Raw genomic sequence first — 19,957 nt, forward strand, 5'->3', positions numbered from 1 at the left:
ATGGCCTGGGGGCCCCATAATGGCCCATCACAATTTCAGCAGTTCAGAACAGCCAGTTTCACTGAATGCAAAGATGCTCAATGTTGTGCAGAAGAGTTCTTTTCAAATCAAGAAGGGGACACTTGCAATTATTCATGCAATCAGGAAGTTACAAGTGTTCCTATATGGTTTGCCAACGCATTTCCTGACTAGGACTTAATTGCTAGATTGAACATCTAACTGCTGCTTGTCCCAAGTGTTCTCCACAGAAGGCCTCTCCCACACCCTTGTCATGGATGATGGCCCACAGTTCAGTTCAGACTTTTCCAGATTTTTGTGCACAAATTAGTATCCACCATGTCAGAGCACCCCCATTTTACCATCAGTTCAACAGGGAGGGAGTTGCCTCCTATTGACTTTCAAAATGCAAATGAAGAAGTACATCAGAGATGCCCCTACCGAAGAGGCACCACACTGTTTCTTAGGTCTTACAAATCCATGCCAACCATTGGGAAGAGCCTATATGAGCTACTGCACAGGTGCAAGCTGTGCATGGTGCTGAATTTCTTGCTGTCCACCCCACACCTGCCTAGGTGCCTCTGTCACCACATTACGCACTGTAGACCCCCATCTAGGCTTGCACCTTTGGTCACCACGATTGTTGGATTCGAGTGGTCGTCTGTGCCCAGTGGAGTCAGTGAGTCTTCACACTGCAGAAGGAGGTTGGACTGACAGCCTGCCATTGCAAGCAACTATGCGTGCTGGTTGAGGACTTACCTCCGCTGCACCCACACACACCTCCCAAGCCTTCCACTCTCCTGACGTCTGAGATTCCATCTTCTCTGTCTCAGTGCCCTCCATGTCTGGCCTTGCACCATTGTGCAGCCACCCATGATGGACTCACTGCTGCCAGTGGCCTGCTCTCTGGATGCAGCCAACAGGGAACCCTGCCCACACCGAGAGTTCCCATAGACTGTGCTCAGGAGAAAACAGGTGTCACTTTGCTGGGTAGCATGCGGCATCCCAAGCTGAGGAGGAGATATGCTAGGGTTACACAATGTCACAATTGCCCTCCAATGGGAGAGGATTGTGATAACCCTATGTTACCACTCATATCATATAACTACATTGGCTGCCACTACTGTAATGGGATGCGAGGTACCGGCATGAATTGCTCCAATTCAACTTGCCCACATCAGCACCCAGTGGCAAAGGTCCAGCCTGAAGGTGGGAACATGATCAAACATTGAAGAAAGCACTGTATCAGATTTGGTGTGGGCAGCCAACAGACAGTGCCATGTGGAGGGACTGACATGCAGTCTACCTGGTATAATCCCAGAGCAGAGTGGACATGGCTTCATTTTGTTATTGAGTTTTCACATTTTAACTTGGTTCTGCTCTCAGGTCTCTATTGTAGTGGATTCAGCCTGGCATTATACTCAAACTGTGTGTTGAACTTCTGAATGTTTCCTCATTAAAGTGATATACACTGTAGGCACATACTTATTTGTGTGTGTAGTTTCTACAACAATTTATCATCATCATCATCATCATTATTATTATTATTATTAAACATTTTATGCCTTTTATTGTTATTACTATTAAAATCATAGGCACCTGTGACATGTTATATTTGGTTGTGTGAAGGTTGATACAGTAACAAATTAAGAGCTCTCCCTTGACAGCAAATACTGGATCAGTGCCTGCCCAGGTGGCAGACTTCTGCAAGCCAGGCACGTTTTTCAGTAGATGTTCTTAATAATTGTATTTTCTTTCATTTTTTGACCCCCCACAGAAGTCTGCTTACCGAAGTTTCATAATGCAACATTGGAATAATGTGGGGAGTGGGAGGAGGGGGGCGGGTGGGTGCAGTTACAATCTGGTATCACAGTGTATAAGCATTTTGAGTGAATACCATATTTTTTTTATTACGATTTGTTTCATGTGTGCAATCCCTATAACTACTACTGCTCACTTACTACTTACCGGTACACACAGTGTGCAGCAGTAAGAACCCATTCCTCATTCAGAACTGTACCTCCACAGTTATGGCTTCCATTAACTCTTAGAGAAATCTGCAACAAGTGTCAATTACTAAATATTACCAAACAATTAATATCCACATCTAGCACAAGTGTATTTTCTTCTTAGTGCATAAAAATGATAATACTCCTTGGCTGGACAATTTGAATCAAAATCTATTGTTTTTGTTGCCTACTGCAAAATGGTGATTTTTTTCCACATTCACATTCTTACTTTTTTATTGTGTGATAAGGTATGAAAATGGTTTTTCTTTCTTGTTTTAGGAGTGATGCTCAAGTTTCTGTGTTAGGACACTACAATGATACACTGTCAGCTAAATCAGAATAGTTCATGCTTCTTCAATATTTGTTAGTTAAGGAAATGAATCATAAATACATATAGTTAACACTGAAGAGTGTTGATTGGAATAACACACAAAATAAATGAAAGGCAACCACTCACCAACAGCAGACTGATATTTGGCACATAGAAACATGCATCAGAAGACACTGCACACTTTAGCTTTCAAACTCTTGCTTTTTCTGTAGCAAAATTGCCAACATTGACACACATATATAAAATCACACACGAGCAGCCACAGCAAGACTGTCTTTGATCTTGGCCTTGTGAAATGAACAGATACCCTGCTGGAAGATGCCATCATTGTCACAGAAGGCATCAGCTGTGAAGGCTTGCAAGTGATTCACCATAATGTTTACCTAGTGCTCAGTCTTCGATTACTACCACAGTTCCCTTTGGAGCCCAATTGAATGTAATCTGTGGCATAATACTGCTCCACTGACCTTTGTCCATAGTGTGTTGCATGTTTCAACCAACTGTTCATCTGGATGACAGCAAATCCGTAGACATCCATTGACTTGTTGTAACAAGAAACTTGATTCATCCAACCAAGCAACACATTGGCTCACAATTCAATATTGATGGTCTTGTGCCCACTTCAATTGCAAGTGATGTTGTTGTTGGGTCAGCATGAGAACACACAGGAGTCATCTGCTGAAAAGCTCCATGAACAATGTACTCCAAAATGCCCACATCAGCACTGTACTCAGTCATTAGATTCCATCCACCCTGCTTTATAGAGCAGGAAAGCCCTCTACTCCATGTTTAATGATGAAGTATGGATGTCCAACACCTTGTCACCTACTTATTGTCTCACATCCTTCAACTACACATTGTCAGCTGACCAGTTTTACCATTTCTGAGATGCTCTCTTCCAGATGTTGCTCCATACAATCTGTCCTTTGTCAAAGTCACTTATGGCAGTGGATTTCTCCATATGTGGCCCAGTGCATTAGTAGAATGTTTCTCCATTTGTCAATGCTCTGCTTATATACCTTTGTTACTGTAGCACATGTTCACAACATCTGTGGTCATAGCATTTTATCTCATCAGGGTATGAACAGTGGACAATATTCACAAAAATTAACATATTGTCTTTCTGGAGAAAATCAGCAATCAACAACTATTATATATCACATTTTATTGTGCATCTAATTGTCATATTTTTTAAAATGGAGACTAGTTTCAGTTCCACATGAACCATCTTCAGATCTGGCTACATCATTTACAATAGTAACCTCTCCAGTTTATCAGTAAATCTACATGCCACAACACTTGACAATATAAAATAAATGTTGTTCTGTGATGTACTCATAAATTGTACAGGATACTCTTGTAAACAGATATTCATATAGGACCGAAATAGGCCACATTTTTAAAAATAAATGCAATCTAGATGGAAAAATATCAGTGGTCAATATGTATGAAAAGCGGTCAGTAGAGAAAGTGTTCAGCATTAGCATGTCACAGTGAATGCTGGTAATTCTGAAGATGCTTTTTGTCAGAAACTGGGTCTAGGTACACTGAAATGTTATTGGCATATTGGAGAACAGCATGTAAATGAAAGGGAAAGTGTCGAATTATGTATGAGAAGGTGACTGTCTCTAAGAAAAAAAAATATGGCTGCTAACAACAGTGTAAGAGTGTGATTCAGCATTCAGCATTGTTTGTGAGAAAATTAAGTTTCCCGATATGTAAAAGACTTAAAACTAAAATTGCTGGCAGTTCAACTGAGTAAAATAAGATGTATGCTTGATGTAAACAGCAAAATTTTATTCCAGGAAAAAAATTTATCCTCTAACATTAAATAGTGACTACCTTCTACTGTTGTGTATTCAGTGTTAAATACATTGGGGTGGAAAAACAATGAGTATTTGAAGTAATATGAGATAAATAATTTCAGATCATAATTGCACTTAGGAATTTTCCTTCGTGTGAGACGGCATGTGCCAGATTCGTGCTGATTTGAAATTCTATATTTACATATTTTACTGATGAAAGAAATATCCTATATTTAGCTATTCGGAGGCACTGAGCAAACTCAGTGGTGTCAGATGAAAATTTGTGACAGACCAATAGTCAAACCCAGATTTCTCAATTTACACAAGTGGTCACCTTAACTGCCTTCGCTGTCCAAGCACATATCCCATCCGACCCAAATCTTCATATGCATCACACATATACTTTACCCATTTATACTTGACTGTTCCCATTGGTTCACAAAATCTTTCATTGATTGTATTGATACTCATTTGTATTGCGATATATTGAGAAGTTTTGAACATTTGCAAGTATCACTATAAAAAAGTACTGTTATCAGCAACTGTGGATTTAAAACTACTTGTTCATTTAAAATTTTCGAGAGTAGTAAGCCTGTTCTCATGCAAAACAATCTTTCTCTAATTTAATTGCATAATTAGGTCAGAAATAGGTTATTTTTGAGAGTTTTTGGATGTTTGCAAAACTATATTTTTGAAATTTTTTTGTAAGTTATCAGAATTTTTAATGACTTATTTCATAGCAAATCAGCATTTGCAACTTATAGTTACTGCCAAAGAATAGAGCTTCCCAAATTTTGGTGTATATCAAAGCAAATAAACATACATTTACGAGAATTTTGGAAACTACCAGTGTCCTGTGGATAAACTAATTCATAGTACTGAATTGGCATTTGTGATTTAGTTACAGTAGCAGGTATTGTAACAAACATATTCTGTTACATTTAGCCTTCTCCTTCATAGGAGCATATATTATCTATATTTATCACAAATTAATTCTGTTTTAGAATTTGTTAGTGACCATGATCAACCTCAGAAAGTTTTAGGAAGCTAATATTTTTTAAACGATTTTTTGTTGCCTTAATAGAAATCTCATTTTGCATCTGCTTTAGTTTTAATAGGGAATTAGTAATTGTTTTAGCTCAACAGAGTAAAAGATAGTCAGAAGGCTAAGTAAATGTTATTTGTTCACTACCTTGTAAAACACTGCAGCAGCCACAGTGCAGCCCCACTATGAATGCTGTTGTCAAACACACGATTAGTTAGTTGACATTTATAACTATCTGGAAATTGCCCTGAATACTGCCCAATGATTGGCACCTGCTGCAAATCGGTGTGTTGGAAGAGTTCATGATAGTCATGTACCAGTGATGCCAATGATATCTTGAGTACTATCCTCTCATGTGCATCCTGTCTCTTCTGCAGGAAGTGTGGGCACTGTCCTTATTCTTCCTTTTGACTGGTAGTGATATGTCGTTAGTAGATCTCAACTTTCTTTACAGGGTATCTGGAGACAAAGGAGGGTGCAGGGAGCTATACTAACCCCATAACCAACATGTTTGAGGTGCTGTCTTTCACTGAAACTGAAACTGAGCCAGTGGAATTCACTTCATTTATTTTGGACAAACCTGTTCTGTCTGGTGTCAAGAGGAGGTAAATGTAAAAGGTTAGGAATCTATTAATTGTTGGCAGTTCAAATGTATGTCAAATGATTAGGGAAATGGCAGCAAGGGACAGGAAAGGAAACCAGGTGCACTCGTGTGTATACCTTGAGGCCTCATTCAACTTGTTGAAGAGGCTATTCTGGCAGCCATTGAGGGAACAGGATGCAACCAACTGCAGATTGTGGTGGACATTGGAACAAATGATGCCTATCATCTGGGCTCCAAGACTATTCTTGGGTCATTCCAATGACTGGCAGAGAAGGTTGAGAAGACCAGCCTTTTGCATGGAGTTTCAATGAAGCTCACAATTTGCAGCATTGTCCCCAGAACTGCTTGTGGCCCTTTCGTTTTGAATAGAGTGGAAGGACTGAGTGAAACACCAAAAAAGGGAGGAGGAAACAAAATGAAATTTCATGGATTGAATGGTAGGCAATGTGATCAGAAAACTGAGTCAAATTTACAAAGAACTTGACTGTATTAGCCTACCATCAATAAGACAGTGCAACCCCTGTGGCCTGGTGTGTCAGTTATGATGAGTGTCATAAGAAAGCTGTATCCTCTCATGAGGCAAGCTGGTTTAAACTGTTGTAACTTGTCTTTGATGTTCTGGATACTGGCGCTGGGATGGAGTTGATATCCAAGCTGATTCCACACATATTCTATTGGGATCAGATCTGTTTCAGATCTTGATGGCGACAGGAGTTTTTCAATGTCGCACCAGGAGATCTGTTACACAGCAGGACAAAGCCAAGGCAAGGCAGATCAATACCCCACATCACAATCAGATGACAAACAGGCAGAAAACTGACATTGTGAATAACAGAGCAAACTCAGAAGAGATATAGCCTCACCTCATGTGAGCGAGGCACCTGAATCGCAAACCCAGCAACATGACCTCAGCGAGGAGAAGACATAACATCACTGAGACAGCACAGCTTGATTTCATAAGAGAGAGTAAAAGTTTCACAAGAACACCTGTCAGTCTGCTGATATGGTGGAAAGGCAACAAGCTGAAGCCCTGAAAGGCATGCTTGCAAAATAGAGGGGTGATGAAGGATGGGCTCAGAAAAGTAGGCGACATTTGGTCATCACTGGCCAGGCATAACATCATTTCTTCATATTTACAGTATTAAATACCTGGGCTTCTGAAACTTCACATAAATTATGTTGCAGTACACCAGCTACAAGGCCGAACCTATGATGGATTGCTACAGTTTTCCAAAATGACTTCTGACTTTGCAACTGCTCTCTGTCTGTTAGCTGCCAACCTCTCACCACTGATGAGCACTGATAAGAAGACTTGGAGACTCCTATCTCTAGCCTGCTGAACCACACTGATGGCTGATGGTATTCAGAGCACCATCAGCCTGTCACAGTGTTTTGGAGATGCACTAACCGCCACACCCTCGACTAGTACCTGTAAGCAGTCATTGACATCCTCGGCCTTCCTTGGTAGAAGGGCTGTGCTGTTGTTTATCCCCACACTATGCAGATTTGCTGAGAGATTACCCAAGCACACCCCTTTGGCACTGTCCATGAGAGTGCTCTGCAGTATGGACTACATCAGCCAACGGCAAGACCTGCCACCTGCCCAATACCATGTTTACATGGATGCTGCCAGAGTGACATCCTCCAAAGTTTGCAGCAGCATGCTCTAAGACTGTGCACTGCACTGACACAGGCCAAGGTGCTGCCATAAGGAAGAATATACGACTGTAAGAGTAATGTAAAAAGGTCTTGTTCTGTTAATCTTGTGTCATTAGCACCCAGTATGCCAACCAGCCTACTCCACTGCATTCCACACTATGTCTAGTGACAAAGCAAGGGTCCCAACCCAGGCCCCTACAAATAGGAGTCAGAAGTGTATACATTGGCTGCCACTGCCATAGTGCAACTATGTCTGCAGCATCATCATCACTATCTGGACCTCCATCCTGATGCAATGCAGTGTGGTGAGTAAGCATTTTTCCTTTGGCCTTTCTGATTATGTAATTGTTTGTGGCCATGTGGAGTCATAGTCTCAAAGTGTCATTTGTTAAGTCATAGGAAACTGAAGACGTTTATTGTTTAGAGTAAACATCAAGGAAATACATTTAATGCCAGGGAATGCAATTTTTTTAATTTGTGGGGTCACAAGTTGCCATGCATTGAGTCATTACCAACTACGTGTTACATTTGTAGAAGGTTTGGTCACTTGGTGGAAGGCTGATCAGAGCCACAGTTGGGCTATGATCCAGCATAGAAATTAATTTGTTGTATTGCTGTGTGTAATGTAAGTGTAGTTTTCCCATATCTTTCTTATGTAATGGCAGTAATAGAATACAAAAAATCATGAAAACACATGCTGTCACTACAGGTGAAACTGCTTTTACAGAGCAAGTAAGAATGTATGAGGAGCTATAAGCAGCAAAATGAAGATCTGCATAAGCAAGCTGAAATCTTACGTACTGTGGTATAGCAGCTATTATCAGAGAGAGAAGAAACTAAGATCATCCCTCCCCTCCTCTTGATCTGTCGACAGGAAATGTGGTAATGCTTTTTTTTTTTTTTTTTTCAGGAAAACAATAGGGGATATCACTGTGTTCATTAAAGCTCTATTAGCTAGTGCTGGATTGGGCAATTGGATGAATGAAACATGTTTGCTTATGGCTACCTTGCTGTTAAGGGGCAAAGCTAAAACACATGTAATCTCATGAGGTACTTAACAAGGCACAAACATTACAGGAGCTGGTTGATGGTTTCCTCCAGTGCTACTAGATCCAAAATAGTGCAAGATTTTATAGTGAGAAAGATTTTATAGTGAGAAAGTAAGTCTAATGAGTCAGTGGAACCTTTTTTTGTGCAAAATCCAAGAAATAAATGTACAAACATCTGAGCTGTCACAAAGGACAGAAACTGAAGGAGTTACCTTGTGTAAAGCTAAAACCAGGGCTCTAGATGTTTTCTTACATGGTACCCCTGCTGACATGTCATGTAGAGTCAGGATGGGGAATCCATTTGAGCTGGCTGAAACTACCTTATTTTATGTGCTATAAGATGTTACTCAATATAAGACACGCCTTTATTTTAAGCAGTTTTTTAAGAAACAATATTTTTACCATTTTCATTATTAGAGTGCAAAGTTAGAATAAAAAAAGAAGTCTTAGTTTATAAAACTGAACTGGCCTTTAAAATCTTCGAAAATTGCCACTTGGACCTCTGGACTTCTTCCACTTCATTGTCATCATTTCCTCTTGATATTTAAGATGGTCTTCACTGCCACTGAGAGTGTTACTTAAGCTTCAGTTCTTGAAAGATATAACAGTAATGTTATCTCTTACTCTGGACCATGACAGTGTTATCCATGACACACTTGTTTGATTGTAGATAACAATGAAAACAATCAGTTAATTGTATAGAAAAAAATCTACTCATCAAGTGGGTCTGAACACACACATTAAAGACAGTGGTAATTGGCAAGCTTTTGGAGCCAATGGCTCCTTCTTCAGGCAGAAGGGTTGAAGGGGAAGAAGGAAGAGGAGTGAAGGAGGGATCTAGGGAAAGGTGTAGATTTTGGGAAAGTCACCCAGAACTGCAGGTCAGAGGAGACTTACCATATGGGATGAGAAGGAAAGTCTTTCCTTCTCATCCCGTCTGGTAAGTCTCCCCTGACCTGCAGTTCACAGTGACTTTCCTGAAATCTAACCCTTTTCCTAGACCTCTACTGTCCTTTTCCTTCACCCCTCTTCCTTTTTCCCCTTCAACCCTTCTGCCTGAAGAAGAAGCCACTGGCTCCAAAAGCTTGCCAATTACCACTGTCTTTAATGTGTGTATTCTGCCGCCACTTCGTGAGCAGATTTTTTTATCTATGCATTTAAATTGTTTTGTTTGATTCTAGGTCATTTTAAAGCTCCCTATGGCATCAATTCATGTTGGGTTTATCCATCATCGATATGCTCCATTCTCTTGTATACGCTTTAAATCGTTTATTTATTGAGATATCAAGAGGTTGCAGTTGGGAAGTAAGTGCTTGCACAATAACAGTAAGCTCTGTATTTCTCTGTCTCAGTTTCTCTTTCACAGAAGTTTTCAAATGACTACTAAACTGTCCTAGCACAAGAAGAGTACTTTTCTTCAATAAAGCACCTTTCATTCTCTCCCACACTCTATCAATCCATAATTCCATACCAGCCTTGTCCATCCAACCCTTGTCATGTACATGAACAGCCATACCAGTCAGTATCTCAGAATGTTTTGGCATTGTTTTGCACTTGAAAATAATCATTGGATTACCTTTAGTACCATCAGCACAATATGAAAGGACAACAGTTTAGTACATTTTTTCGTGTAAACTTTTAGTTGCAGTTTCAGCACCTTTCATGGCAACAGTTCTGTTTCTCAGCACATCAAATGTCTGAGGAGTTTCATCCATATTTGCTATATGGCTTAGTTCTACATTGGTTTTCTTTTGGCTTAGTTCCACATTGGTTTTCTTTCAGTGTTGAATAATAAAGTGCTTGAAAGATAATATTTTCTCTTCACACTCTTGTGGCATTTTCTGAGATGTTTTAGTTTTGGTTTTGCATGCCAAGTCCACAAAGCTTCATAAACCTGTAGCACCAACCAACTCCACCCTTAAAGTCTACTGTAGCACTAGCTTACAAGCATGTTTTTGAATCATTTTTGTATTAATTCCAATGCCATTTTGGTGTCCTTGAATCCATTTCAGCAAGTCATCTTCTGGTATTGATCATTTTGCATTCTGTCCTCTATCTGCACATTTAGTCTTCCTCATTTTTTGCAATTCTTTTTTACTAGCCCACCAATCATGAATGGTTTTTTCTGTTGGTGGAGGATTGAAATGCCGCCCAGTTGCTGTTTTTCCATGTTTTTCTGCATATGTTATTACTTTTGATTTATAGCCCACATCATATGAATATCTTTTATTGTTTTCCATTACAAAACTAGCTACTAACAAAAATATTTTACTGTTACTGATAACACAAATCACTTTCAATTCAAGTTCACTACACCGTAGACTACAGTACTGCAGTGATGCATCATAGGCTAGGCTAGACAAGTGTTATGGGTTTGTGATAGCAGGATGGGGTGGGGGGTAGGGGGGAGAGGGGGAGGCAGTGTTAGCAAGCTTCTGAATCCCCATAACTCACGTTCATTGCATTGGTGCACTGCTGCTGCCACAGTAGTTGAGTCCAATGTTGCCAGATACAGACAGGTTTCCCATGACAGTGAATATATGGCCATTTTTAAGACTGGTAGGACTTTTAAATCCAATGCTACACATTTTTATTTTTATTTCACATATAAGGCACACCCAAATTTTTGAGCCAATTTTCTGAAAAAAAAAGTGCATCTTACAGTCCATAAAATATGGTAATACGATCACCAAATGGTTGGAAGAAACTGACATTGCTACAAAATGGTGCAATGATCATCAGGTTAGGGTCATCTGCAGAAGCAATGTCACCAACCAGACTGTTATGAGTGTGGTTGAGTTGATCATGAGGCACAAGAGTGCAGTAATAAGAAATAAAGGGAACATCACCATAAAATGCATCCATTCAACACAAATGGGAATTCATCACCCATTGGAAGACATTCCCAGTAGAAGAAAACAGGGCACTTACTTCTGGAGAGATGGAATGTTGCTTGTTATGCTTAGAACAGGGCAATGAAGACTTAGGTCTCCATGATACATGTTACATGGAGTAGATAACAATGATGTGAACTCATTAGTGACCACACAGCTTGACTACAGAATTGAATCTAAGAGTTTTTGAGAATACATGGAAGCATTGCCAATGATGGTGATGGTTATTCTGTAATGCAATTCTCATACTCAATTTCCTTGATAAACATCATGTCAAAATCAATCTTTCACGGTGTACAACTGAACTCAATAGAACTCTGTTTCTGCAACAACTGCAAGTGAGATAATGTTGCAAGGTGCACCAATCATAAATGTGTTGCCAACTGAACTGCAAATACATATATGAAAGCTTTAATTCTATTGGTCCACGTCCAGAAACTAATGGTGGACAGAGCAGTTTACACATGTGTCCATATCAGACATTAAAGTATACAAACTTACTTTGAAAATAACATGAATTTGTAACACATCCCCTCAGAAGCCATACAAAGTGCATGTAATTGCAGCTCCACTAATTTAAAAGAAAGATAGTTTAAATAAAAGAAAAATACCTCAGACTAATGGTGGGTTAGTAAAACTACACTGAAGGTTAATAGTTCACTTCCAGCAATTTTATTTATGTAGCAGAAGTTAAGGAAAGGAAAAGAAGGAAAATAGTTTTATAATGAAGCAAACAATTTACAATCTGAAGTGCTAAATTCTGTTAGCCTTTAACTGGGGAGAGCGCACACCAATGCAGTGTATCTGTTCATTGTTGGAGAGGTGAGGTGGCATGTTGAGATGATGGCAATGACTCGTGATGTTGCAGACAAAGTTATTACAGTCACTGTCACTCCATTTGTCATATTTCCATAGTGAATTATGCCAGTAAAGTCTCTTCTCAGTTATGCTGTAAAGTCATCTGCAGTGGTGCTTAACAGGCCACTGGGTGAACAGATGTAATTGTTTGGCATCCACCGTCCTGGGCAGCAAAGCTTGCTGTATGGGCTACGTCGGCCGCAAAAAGACCTGCTGCCTGTCTGCCGTCATGTTTATGTGTACAGATGCTGCTAGGGTGATGTCCTCCAAAAATTGCTGATATAGTGTCAGCATACTCTGAGGCCACACATTGCAGTGCGACTGGCCAGGGCACCACCACAGAGAAGAATACACATAAATGTTTATTCTGCTGATGTTATATCATTAGCATACAGTGTGCTGATCAGCCTGCTCCACTGTATCTTACACTTTGTCATCCTGACAACAAAAGGGATCTCAACCCAGACCCCTACAGATGATAGAGACGCATCTCATTTGTGGATGAGGCAATGCCCTGTTGATAAATGGCACCGCCATACTATTGTGTGAGAGGTAATGATTGAGAACATAATATGTTCATGACATTCTGTTGTGCCTTCAGAGTTCCCTCATCAGTACAAGCCATGACCTGAAGTCATTTCAGAAGGCTGCCAATACCATGGCACAAGCACATTTCTGTGCCTCCCCAAAACACTGGAACAATGGGACCTCTCCACAGGTTGCTGCCATACTTCCTGATGACGGCCAACCAAGGTAGTACAGAATGGCATTCATTGCTGAACACAGTCATTCATTAGCAGTCCATGCTTCCCAGTCACAGGAGCACTCAAAATGCAGCCGTTTGTGTTGTGATGTTAACTGCAGCCTATTCATGGGATGGTAATACCCTGGTATGGCTGTTTCTAGTCTCTGTCCAACAGTGAAGAATGACATAATGTCATCCATTAGTTATCTTCAGATGGTAGGTGCAGGTGTGAAGGGGTTATGATATGCACAATACAATGATCCTCCTTTGTGATGATCAGACATGGTCAACCAGAATCTTGATTTATTTATTTATTTCTTGTTCCGTAGATCCAGTTAGTGAGTCAATCACAAGGATATGGAACGTGTCAAATTGTACAGGTTTCAATTTAAACTTACAATAAATACAAGGGCAATTCAATGGCAAATTGTACATAGTTTAAGTAAGACATACTATAAATACAGTAACAGATACAATGTCAGCTAGATAACATAACTACCATTTGACAGAAAAAGGAGTTTCAAATAAAGATTAAAGATAAGAGCACAAAGTTAAATCAGATATTAGGCCTACAAGAGTAAATACATGTACAGCCAATCTGTTGTTACAAAAAGTGCGCTAATGCCCAAATGCACAATAAAATCAATTGAACTACTTCTAGACACAATAAGTTTAGTGATGGTATACATTTTCTTTCAGGTATTCATCCACAGTATAATAAGATTTCTCTGTCAGGTAATCTTTGAGAACTAGTTTAAATTTTGGCAGTTCTGTATGAACACATTTGATATGTAGTGGTAGAGCATTGAACAGCTTAATGCTGGAGTAGTAAACTCATTTTTGTACCAGAGTGAGACGTTTCATTTCTAAATGTAGATTGTTTTTGTTTCTGGTGTTATAACCATGGAATTTACTGTTGTCTTGGTAGATGGAATAATTTTTGCACACAAAGGTCAGCAAGGAAAAAATACACTGTGAAGCAGTTGTTAGGATACCTATCTTCTGAAACAAGTGCCTGCAAGAGTGTCTTTGATGGACCCCACACATTATTCTGATTGCTTTTTTTTAGATGGTGAAAATTTTTTTTGCAAGTGGTTGGTTCCCCCAAAATATGATAGCATATGACATCAATGAGTGGAAGTAGCCAAAGTAGGCAACCTTAATAGTGTCAACTTCAGCCACTGAAGAAATTACCCATAATGCAAATGTTGCCGAGCTAAGTTTTTTACATAGATGAAGAATGTGAACTGGCCAATTACATTTACTGTCTATGTAAGCACCCAGGAATTTTGTGTCTTCAACTTTCTGTATTGGTTGATCTCTACATTTTATGTTAATTTCATCGGGATTACTTTGTGATGTATGGAACCTCATATAATGAGTTTTATCTGCATTGAGCGAGAGACCATTTGAGGAGAACCAATTTAAGATGTCATTAAAAACAGTATTTGTAGTTTTTTCAAGATCATGATCAATCAAATGGTCAATTAGAATTGTGGTATCATCGGCAAACAGGGTAAATTTGCTGTTTGTCTCAGAACAAAGAGGAAGATCATTAATAAAGATGAGGAAAAGCAGTGGGCCCAAAACGGAGCCTTGAGGCACACCACACGTTATCGTGCCCCATTCAGACGAGGCAGGTTCTCCAGAAGAGCCATTTAGCATTACAGTCTGCTTCCAATCATGTAGATATGATTGTAGCCACAAGCCAACAGTACCACCTAAACCATAGTATTCTGCCTTTTTCCAAAGAATTTGGTGGTTTACACAGTCAAAGGCTTTCGTAAGATCACAAAAAATACCCACTGGAGACATTTTTTTGTTAATGGCTTCCAAAACTTGGTTGCTGAAAGAGAATATTGCCTGTTCAGTACAAAGACCAGCACGAAACCCAAACTGATTTTTGCTTAAGATACTGTGGAAGTTGAGATGGTCTACAATCCTCCTGTGCATGAGTTTTTCTAGAATTTTCGAGGAGGTAGTTAATAGGGATATTGGGCGATAGTTTGTAACAATGCTTTTATCCCCTTTTTTAAAGAGAGGAATCACTACAGCCAACTTAAGTCTGTCAGGGACAATCCCATCTTGTAGGGATGCATTGTATATGTTGCATAAGACGGGACTAACAAATTTATAACAGTGTTTCAGTATTTTACTAGAAATATTGTCCACACCAGCAGAATTTTTATTTTTTAATGATCTAATTACTCTTATGACTTCACTTACAGTAACTGGAGGTAAGGATAACTGTGGGATTCTGTTGCTAATAGCTTTCTGTAGGAGGGACAATGATTCTTCCATAGAACCATTACAGCCTGTCTTCTCTGCTGCTCTCAAAAAATGGTTATTAAATATTTCTGCAACCAACTCAGGTTTCTTTATGATACTGTCCCCTGTATTAATCTCTACCTGAGACATGTTCCCTGTCGTCCTGCCAGTTTCCCTCTTTATTACATTCCATATAGTTTTAATTTTATTTTCTGAGCTTTCAATTTCTGATTTTATGCACATACTTTTAGATTTATTTATAACCTTCTTGAGAATGCTACAGTAAAGTTTGTAGTGTTGTTGTTTCTTTGGATTATTACAAGTCCTGAGAGAACTGTATAACATCCTCTTTGTTCTACACGATGTTATTATCCCTGTAGTGATCCAAGACTTCTTGGCATTGCCTATATGACTATTTCTAACTACTTCTTTGGGAAAGATGGACTCAAATACAGACATGAATTCATTTAAAAATGAATTGTACTTTTTGTTTACATCTGTTTCCCTATAAACTCGGCTCCAGTCTATCTCTTTTAGGCTATCATTGAATTTTTTTAAGGCCCTGTTCATTTATTATCCTAAAAGATTTCCAAGAATGCTCGGAACTGTTGCATACACTGATGTAATTGAGCCTAAGCAATTGACCACCATGATCAGAAAGGCCAAGGATTGGAGGTACAGTGATCTCATTGCATTTAGACTTATCTATAAATATATTATCTATCAGACTTTTACTGTTAACAGTAATCCTAGTTGGGAAATCTACTATTGCCATCAGATTATTAGACTCCATTAAATGTACTAAATCAGCTTTACTATTGCTCTCATTTAGGAAATCAACATTAAAGTCACCAGTAATTATCAAGTTCTTGGACTTTGAGTACAGTATGGATAATAAAGAATCTAAGTGCTTAAGAAATACATTCAAATTCCCTGAGGGAGATCTATACAGTGCTAACACTACAGCTGTGAAGTCATTTACAGTAATCTCAACACCACATACTTCAATTTGTTGCTCTATACAATGGCTCTTTAAATCTAATGCATTGTAAGATATGTTGTTTTTTACATAAATTACCACTCCACCTTTTTCCATGATGGTTCTAGAGTAATGCGTTGCCTGACAGTAATCACTTAGCTGTAACCTTTCAATATCCTTCACATGATGTTCACTAAAACATAATACATCAGTATCTTTTATTCCTTGTGGTTCCTCTAACAGAACAGTAATGTCATTTACTTTATTACCAAGTCCTCCCACATTTTGGTGAAAAATCGTCATTTCTTTGGAATTAGAGACAGATCTAAACTTTTGCCTAAAAAATTATCGGTAGCTACAGACACAGTACGTTCATTACTAACAATTTCCTGAAACATTTGAGTTTGAAACCGAGTCTGACTTGATGGTTGGAGCCATTCAAGTGCGATTGGTTCCACCTTTGGGGTACATTTGTCGACTTCTTCCAATATTTTTGTTTTTAAGAGGGTACCTAATGCTTTTTTTCCTGATCTGTTCAGGTGCATACCGTGTCTTGTAAATAATTCTCGTCCAAAACTGCTTACATCTACAACACAAGTATTTTTAAAATGCTTACACAACTTTGCTAACTTAGAGTTCGTTTGTGAGATAGCCTCATTTACACAGGACTGTGGAATTAAGTCATGTCTCTTTGGAATGTTCACAACAAATACCTTAGACTGATGAAGCGCCGATATTTTCTTCCTGAGCGACTGTGAAAACACATATGTTTGCCCTTGCATTCCCAAGCAGTCCAACATCCGGCCATTGTCTCATCCAAATGCCTCTCATGCTTGGATATTGCATGATTTGACCAGCTGTCCAAATGGAGACCAACAGTTAGCCCTATTTCAACTCTGTCAGGTGCTGATAATGCTGTATGACACTAATTGTAGCATCTCCATTTCCTTCACAGTGATCATTCAACATCTAATTCTGTTCATGCCCCTTATATACTCCACCAGGCCTGACACCAAGGCTAAATGTAAGGAATACAATGCACTCTGGTGGCTATTTCTCCTGTCAGAGAGAATAACTATGCTGATCATTTACATACCCACCAATAATGTATATCAGTATAAATTTACATTAACAGCTAATTTGTCTTCTGGGCACCTTCAATTTGTTTTGTCAAGCAGTGTGTATCTTAGAAATTGATTTCATTGTTCGTAGATGTGTCTTAGATGGAAAGTGATTCTTAGTAGCACTTGTGGCTCACATACAATGTTGTGGGTAATGACTGGAGTTGTTATGAATGCCAACACTGCTGAGAACAAGGCGTCATACTCACAACAGGTGAATCCCTCTCATCTTGTGTCCTGTGTGACCTGTCTCTCCTTTTTAACCTTCCCCAACTTATCTTCCTCTCTTTCCCAAGGAGAAGCTAGAAGAGTTTAATATGCTTTTATATGTATCTATTGATGGTACTAATTGCTTCATTTGCCAAAGATAAGACTAGCAATCTTGTGTCATAGGTTATTGCTTTCATGTATGAATTTTCATATGGATACTTCTAAATAATGCAAGAAGAAATTATATTTCCACTGTCCTGAGGACCCTGGACATGGCAATGGCAACAACTTAATATTACTTTTTATAAGAGGTAAATCTCTTGTGACAATACTATTATCTAGCATTCCACTCACCAGTTCAAGCACTGGCAAATCTTCATGTGTGGAGCTCTCTGCCGACAAAAGTACACAGAATAAAAGTGACTACTGGAGGCGAACTGCTGCATTTCATCAGTGGTGTTGCTTTTCTCATGAGGATATCTCAAGAGATGACATTCAGACATGAAACACACCACAATCTCCAAAAAGGACAAAAGCATATTGAATCTGTTATATAGTGAAATAGTGGAGAGAGTACCATGGATATGATACACAAATTGGGGTGGCGGTTATTAAAACAAATGTGATTTTCATTGCAGCATGATCTTCTCATGAAATTTCAATCACCACATTTCTCCTCTGAGTGAAATATTCTTTGGCACCCACCTACATAGGGAAGAATGATCATCATAATAAAATAAGAGATCTCAGAGCTCACACAAAAAGATTTAAATGTTTGTTTATCCTGCACGCTGCTTGATAGTGGAACGGTAGAGAAATAGCTTGAAGGTGGTTCGATGAACCTTCTGCCAGGCACTTACTTGTGAATTGCAAAATAATAATGTAGATGTAGATGTTAATGTAAGAAAGCCCTCACTGCCTGCACTAATCAGCTTTTTATGTCTCCATTAGAAAACTATGACTTTCATTTTATCTAATAACTATTCAACATAAGTGATTAATCATTTCTAAAGATAGTGCAGTAAATCCTTGAAAGAGAAATAAATTAATATTTACCATAAATGGATACTGTCCATCCATAACTTCTGTTCCATTCACAATTCTTGATTCTGGTTCTGGCAGTGCTGAACCTAAAATGAAAAATATAAATAATTTCTTTGTATTTTTGCATAAATATTCTAAGTTTTTAGTTCTTAATCATTAACTTCAGTTCCCATCCAGATATTGTCACTGGCATTGAGTACTATTTAACTGTCAGTTTCTCATTAGATATTACTATTCCAGTAATATTTTTTTAGTCAGTCTAGATCTAACATTTCATCATTTACTTTTTTTTGTTTTATTTTGGATTCAAGTACCTTTCATTTAACAGAAAAAAAGGGCTGTCAGATGAATGGATACATTTATGGTAGATCTAAACTGTTTTCTGAAAATTTTCTTTTATTTCTTTAACATAGTCTTGAACAGAGTTTATGAGTGTTGTATCCTAAATTCCTGTAAGTGTATAACTGCATCTCATAGCATATAGCATAAAATAAGTTAAATATATTGATTACATACACTATCTGACAGAAATTGTGAAGCACCCAGAGGAGAAGAAGGAAATGAAGTGAAACTTAATGGAGTCAGAGGGCATGTGGTATTATTTTGGTGGTTACAAAATCAAGTCAAGTTAAAAAGAATGTGGCAGTATGAGCTCACTTAACAGTATGATGTTGCTTCACCTGTGACCTGGATGGATGTACCTATTCCATTGGGAAACTGTATCCTTTGGTGAAGCAAGCTAGCCCAAAACTGTTGTAACTGGTCCTTGATACACTGTAATCTGGGGCTAAGACAGAGTTAATATTTGAGGTGGTTCCACACATATTCTATTGGAACAAATCTGGGAATCTTGCTTGACGTAGGAGTACCTCAATATCAGGCTGGCAGTTCATAGAGACATGTGGCATGTGTTGATGAGCATTATCATATTGAAAAATGGCACCAAGATACTGTCGCGTGAGGGGTAGCACAGGACAACAACAGATGTCCATAAGATACCACTGTGTCATCATATTTCCCTCAACCCTCAATCGCTAGCTGCCACGACATTAAGTCATACCCAGTGGCTTCCCTCACCATGATGCCTGGAGTAACTTTGCTGTTCCTCTCCTAAACACTGGAAGAACAGGACCTCTCCCCACCATACTCACTGGCAGTGGTCATTTGGGGTAGTGCAGAACTGTGACACCATTCATCAGCAGTTCATGCTTCCCTTTCATGGCATCACTCCAAATAAATCTGCTTATGTTGTTGTGTTAATGCCAGCCAATGCTTAGAACACTAATTGCCTAGTCTGGCTGCTGTTAGTCTCCTACCAATGGTGTGGAATAACAGGGAA

General features: G+C 38.9%; 1 protein-coding gene across 1 annotated transcript in view; it reads right to left on the bottom strand.

Annotated features, from left to right (window-relative positions):
- Positions 1-19,957, bottom strand: part of LOC126481254 (chymotrypsin-1-like) — a 191,324-nt gene that overhangs the window by 129,556 nt on the left and 41,811 nt on the right. The window contains exons 2-3 of the mRNA XM_050104873.1: positions 18,631-18,704; positions 1,966-2,054 (exon numbers count right to left, since the gene is read on the bottom strand). Of these exons, the coding sequence (XP_049960830.1) occupies positions 1,966-2,054; positions 18,631-18,704 (163 nt within the window). The remainder of the gene's footprint in view (positions 1-1,965; positions 2,055-18,630; positions 18,705-19,957) is intronic.

This window comes from Schistocerca serialis, chromosome 5, assembly GCF_023864345.2.
Source record: "Schistocerca serialis cubense isolate TAMUIC-IGC-003099 chromosome 5, iqSchSeri2.2, whole genome shotgun sequence".
In the NCBI taxonomy this organism is placed as follows: Eukaryota; Metazoa; Arthropoda; class Insecta; order Orthoptera; family Acrididae; genus Schistocerca; species Schistocerca serialis.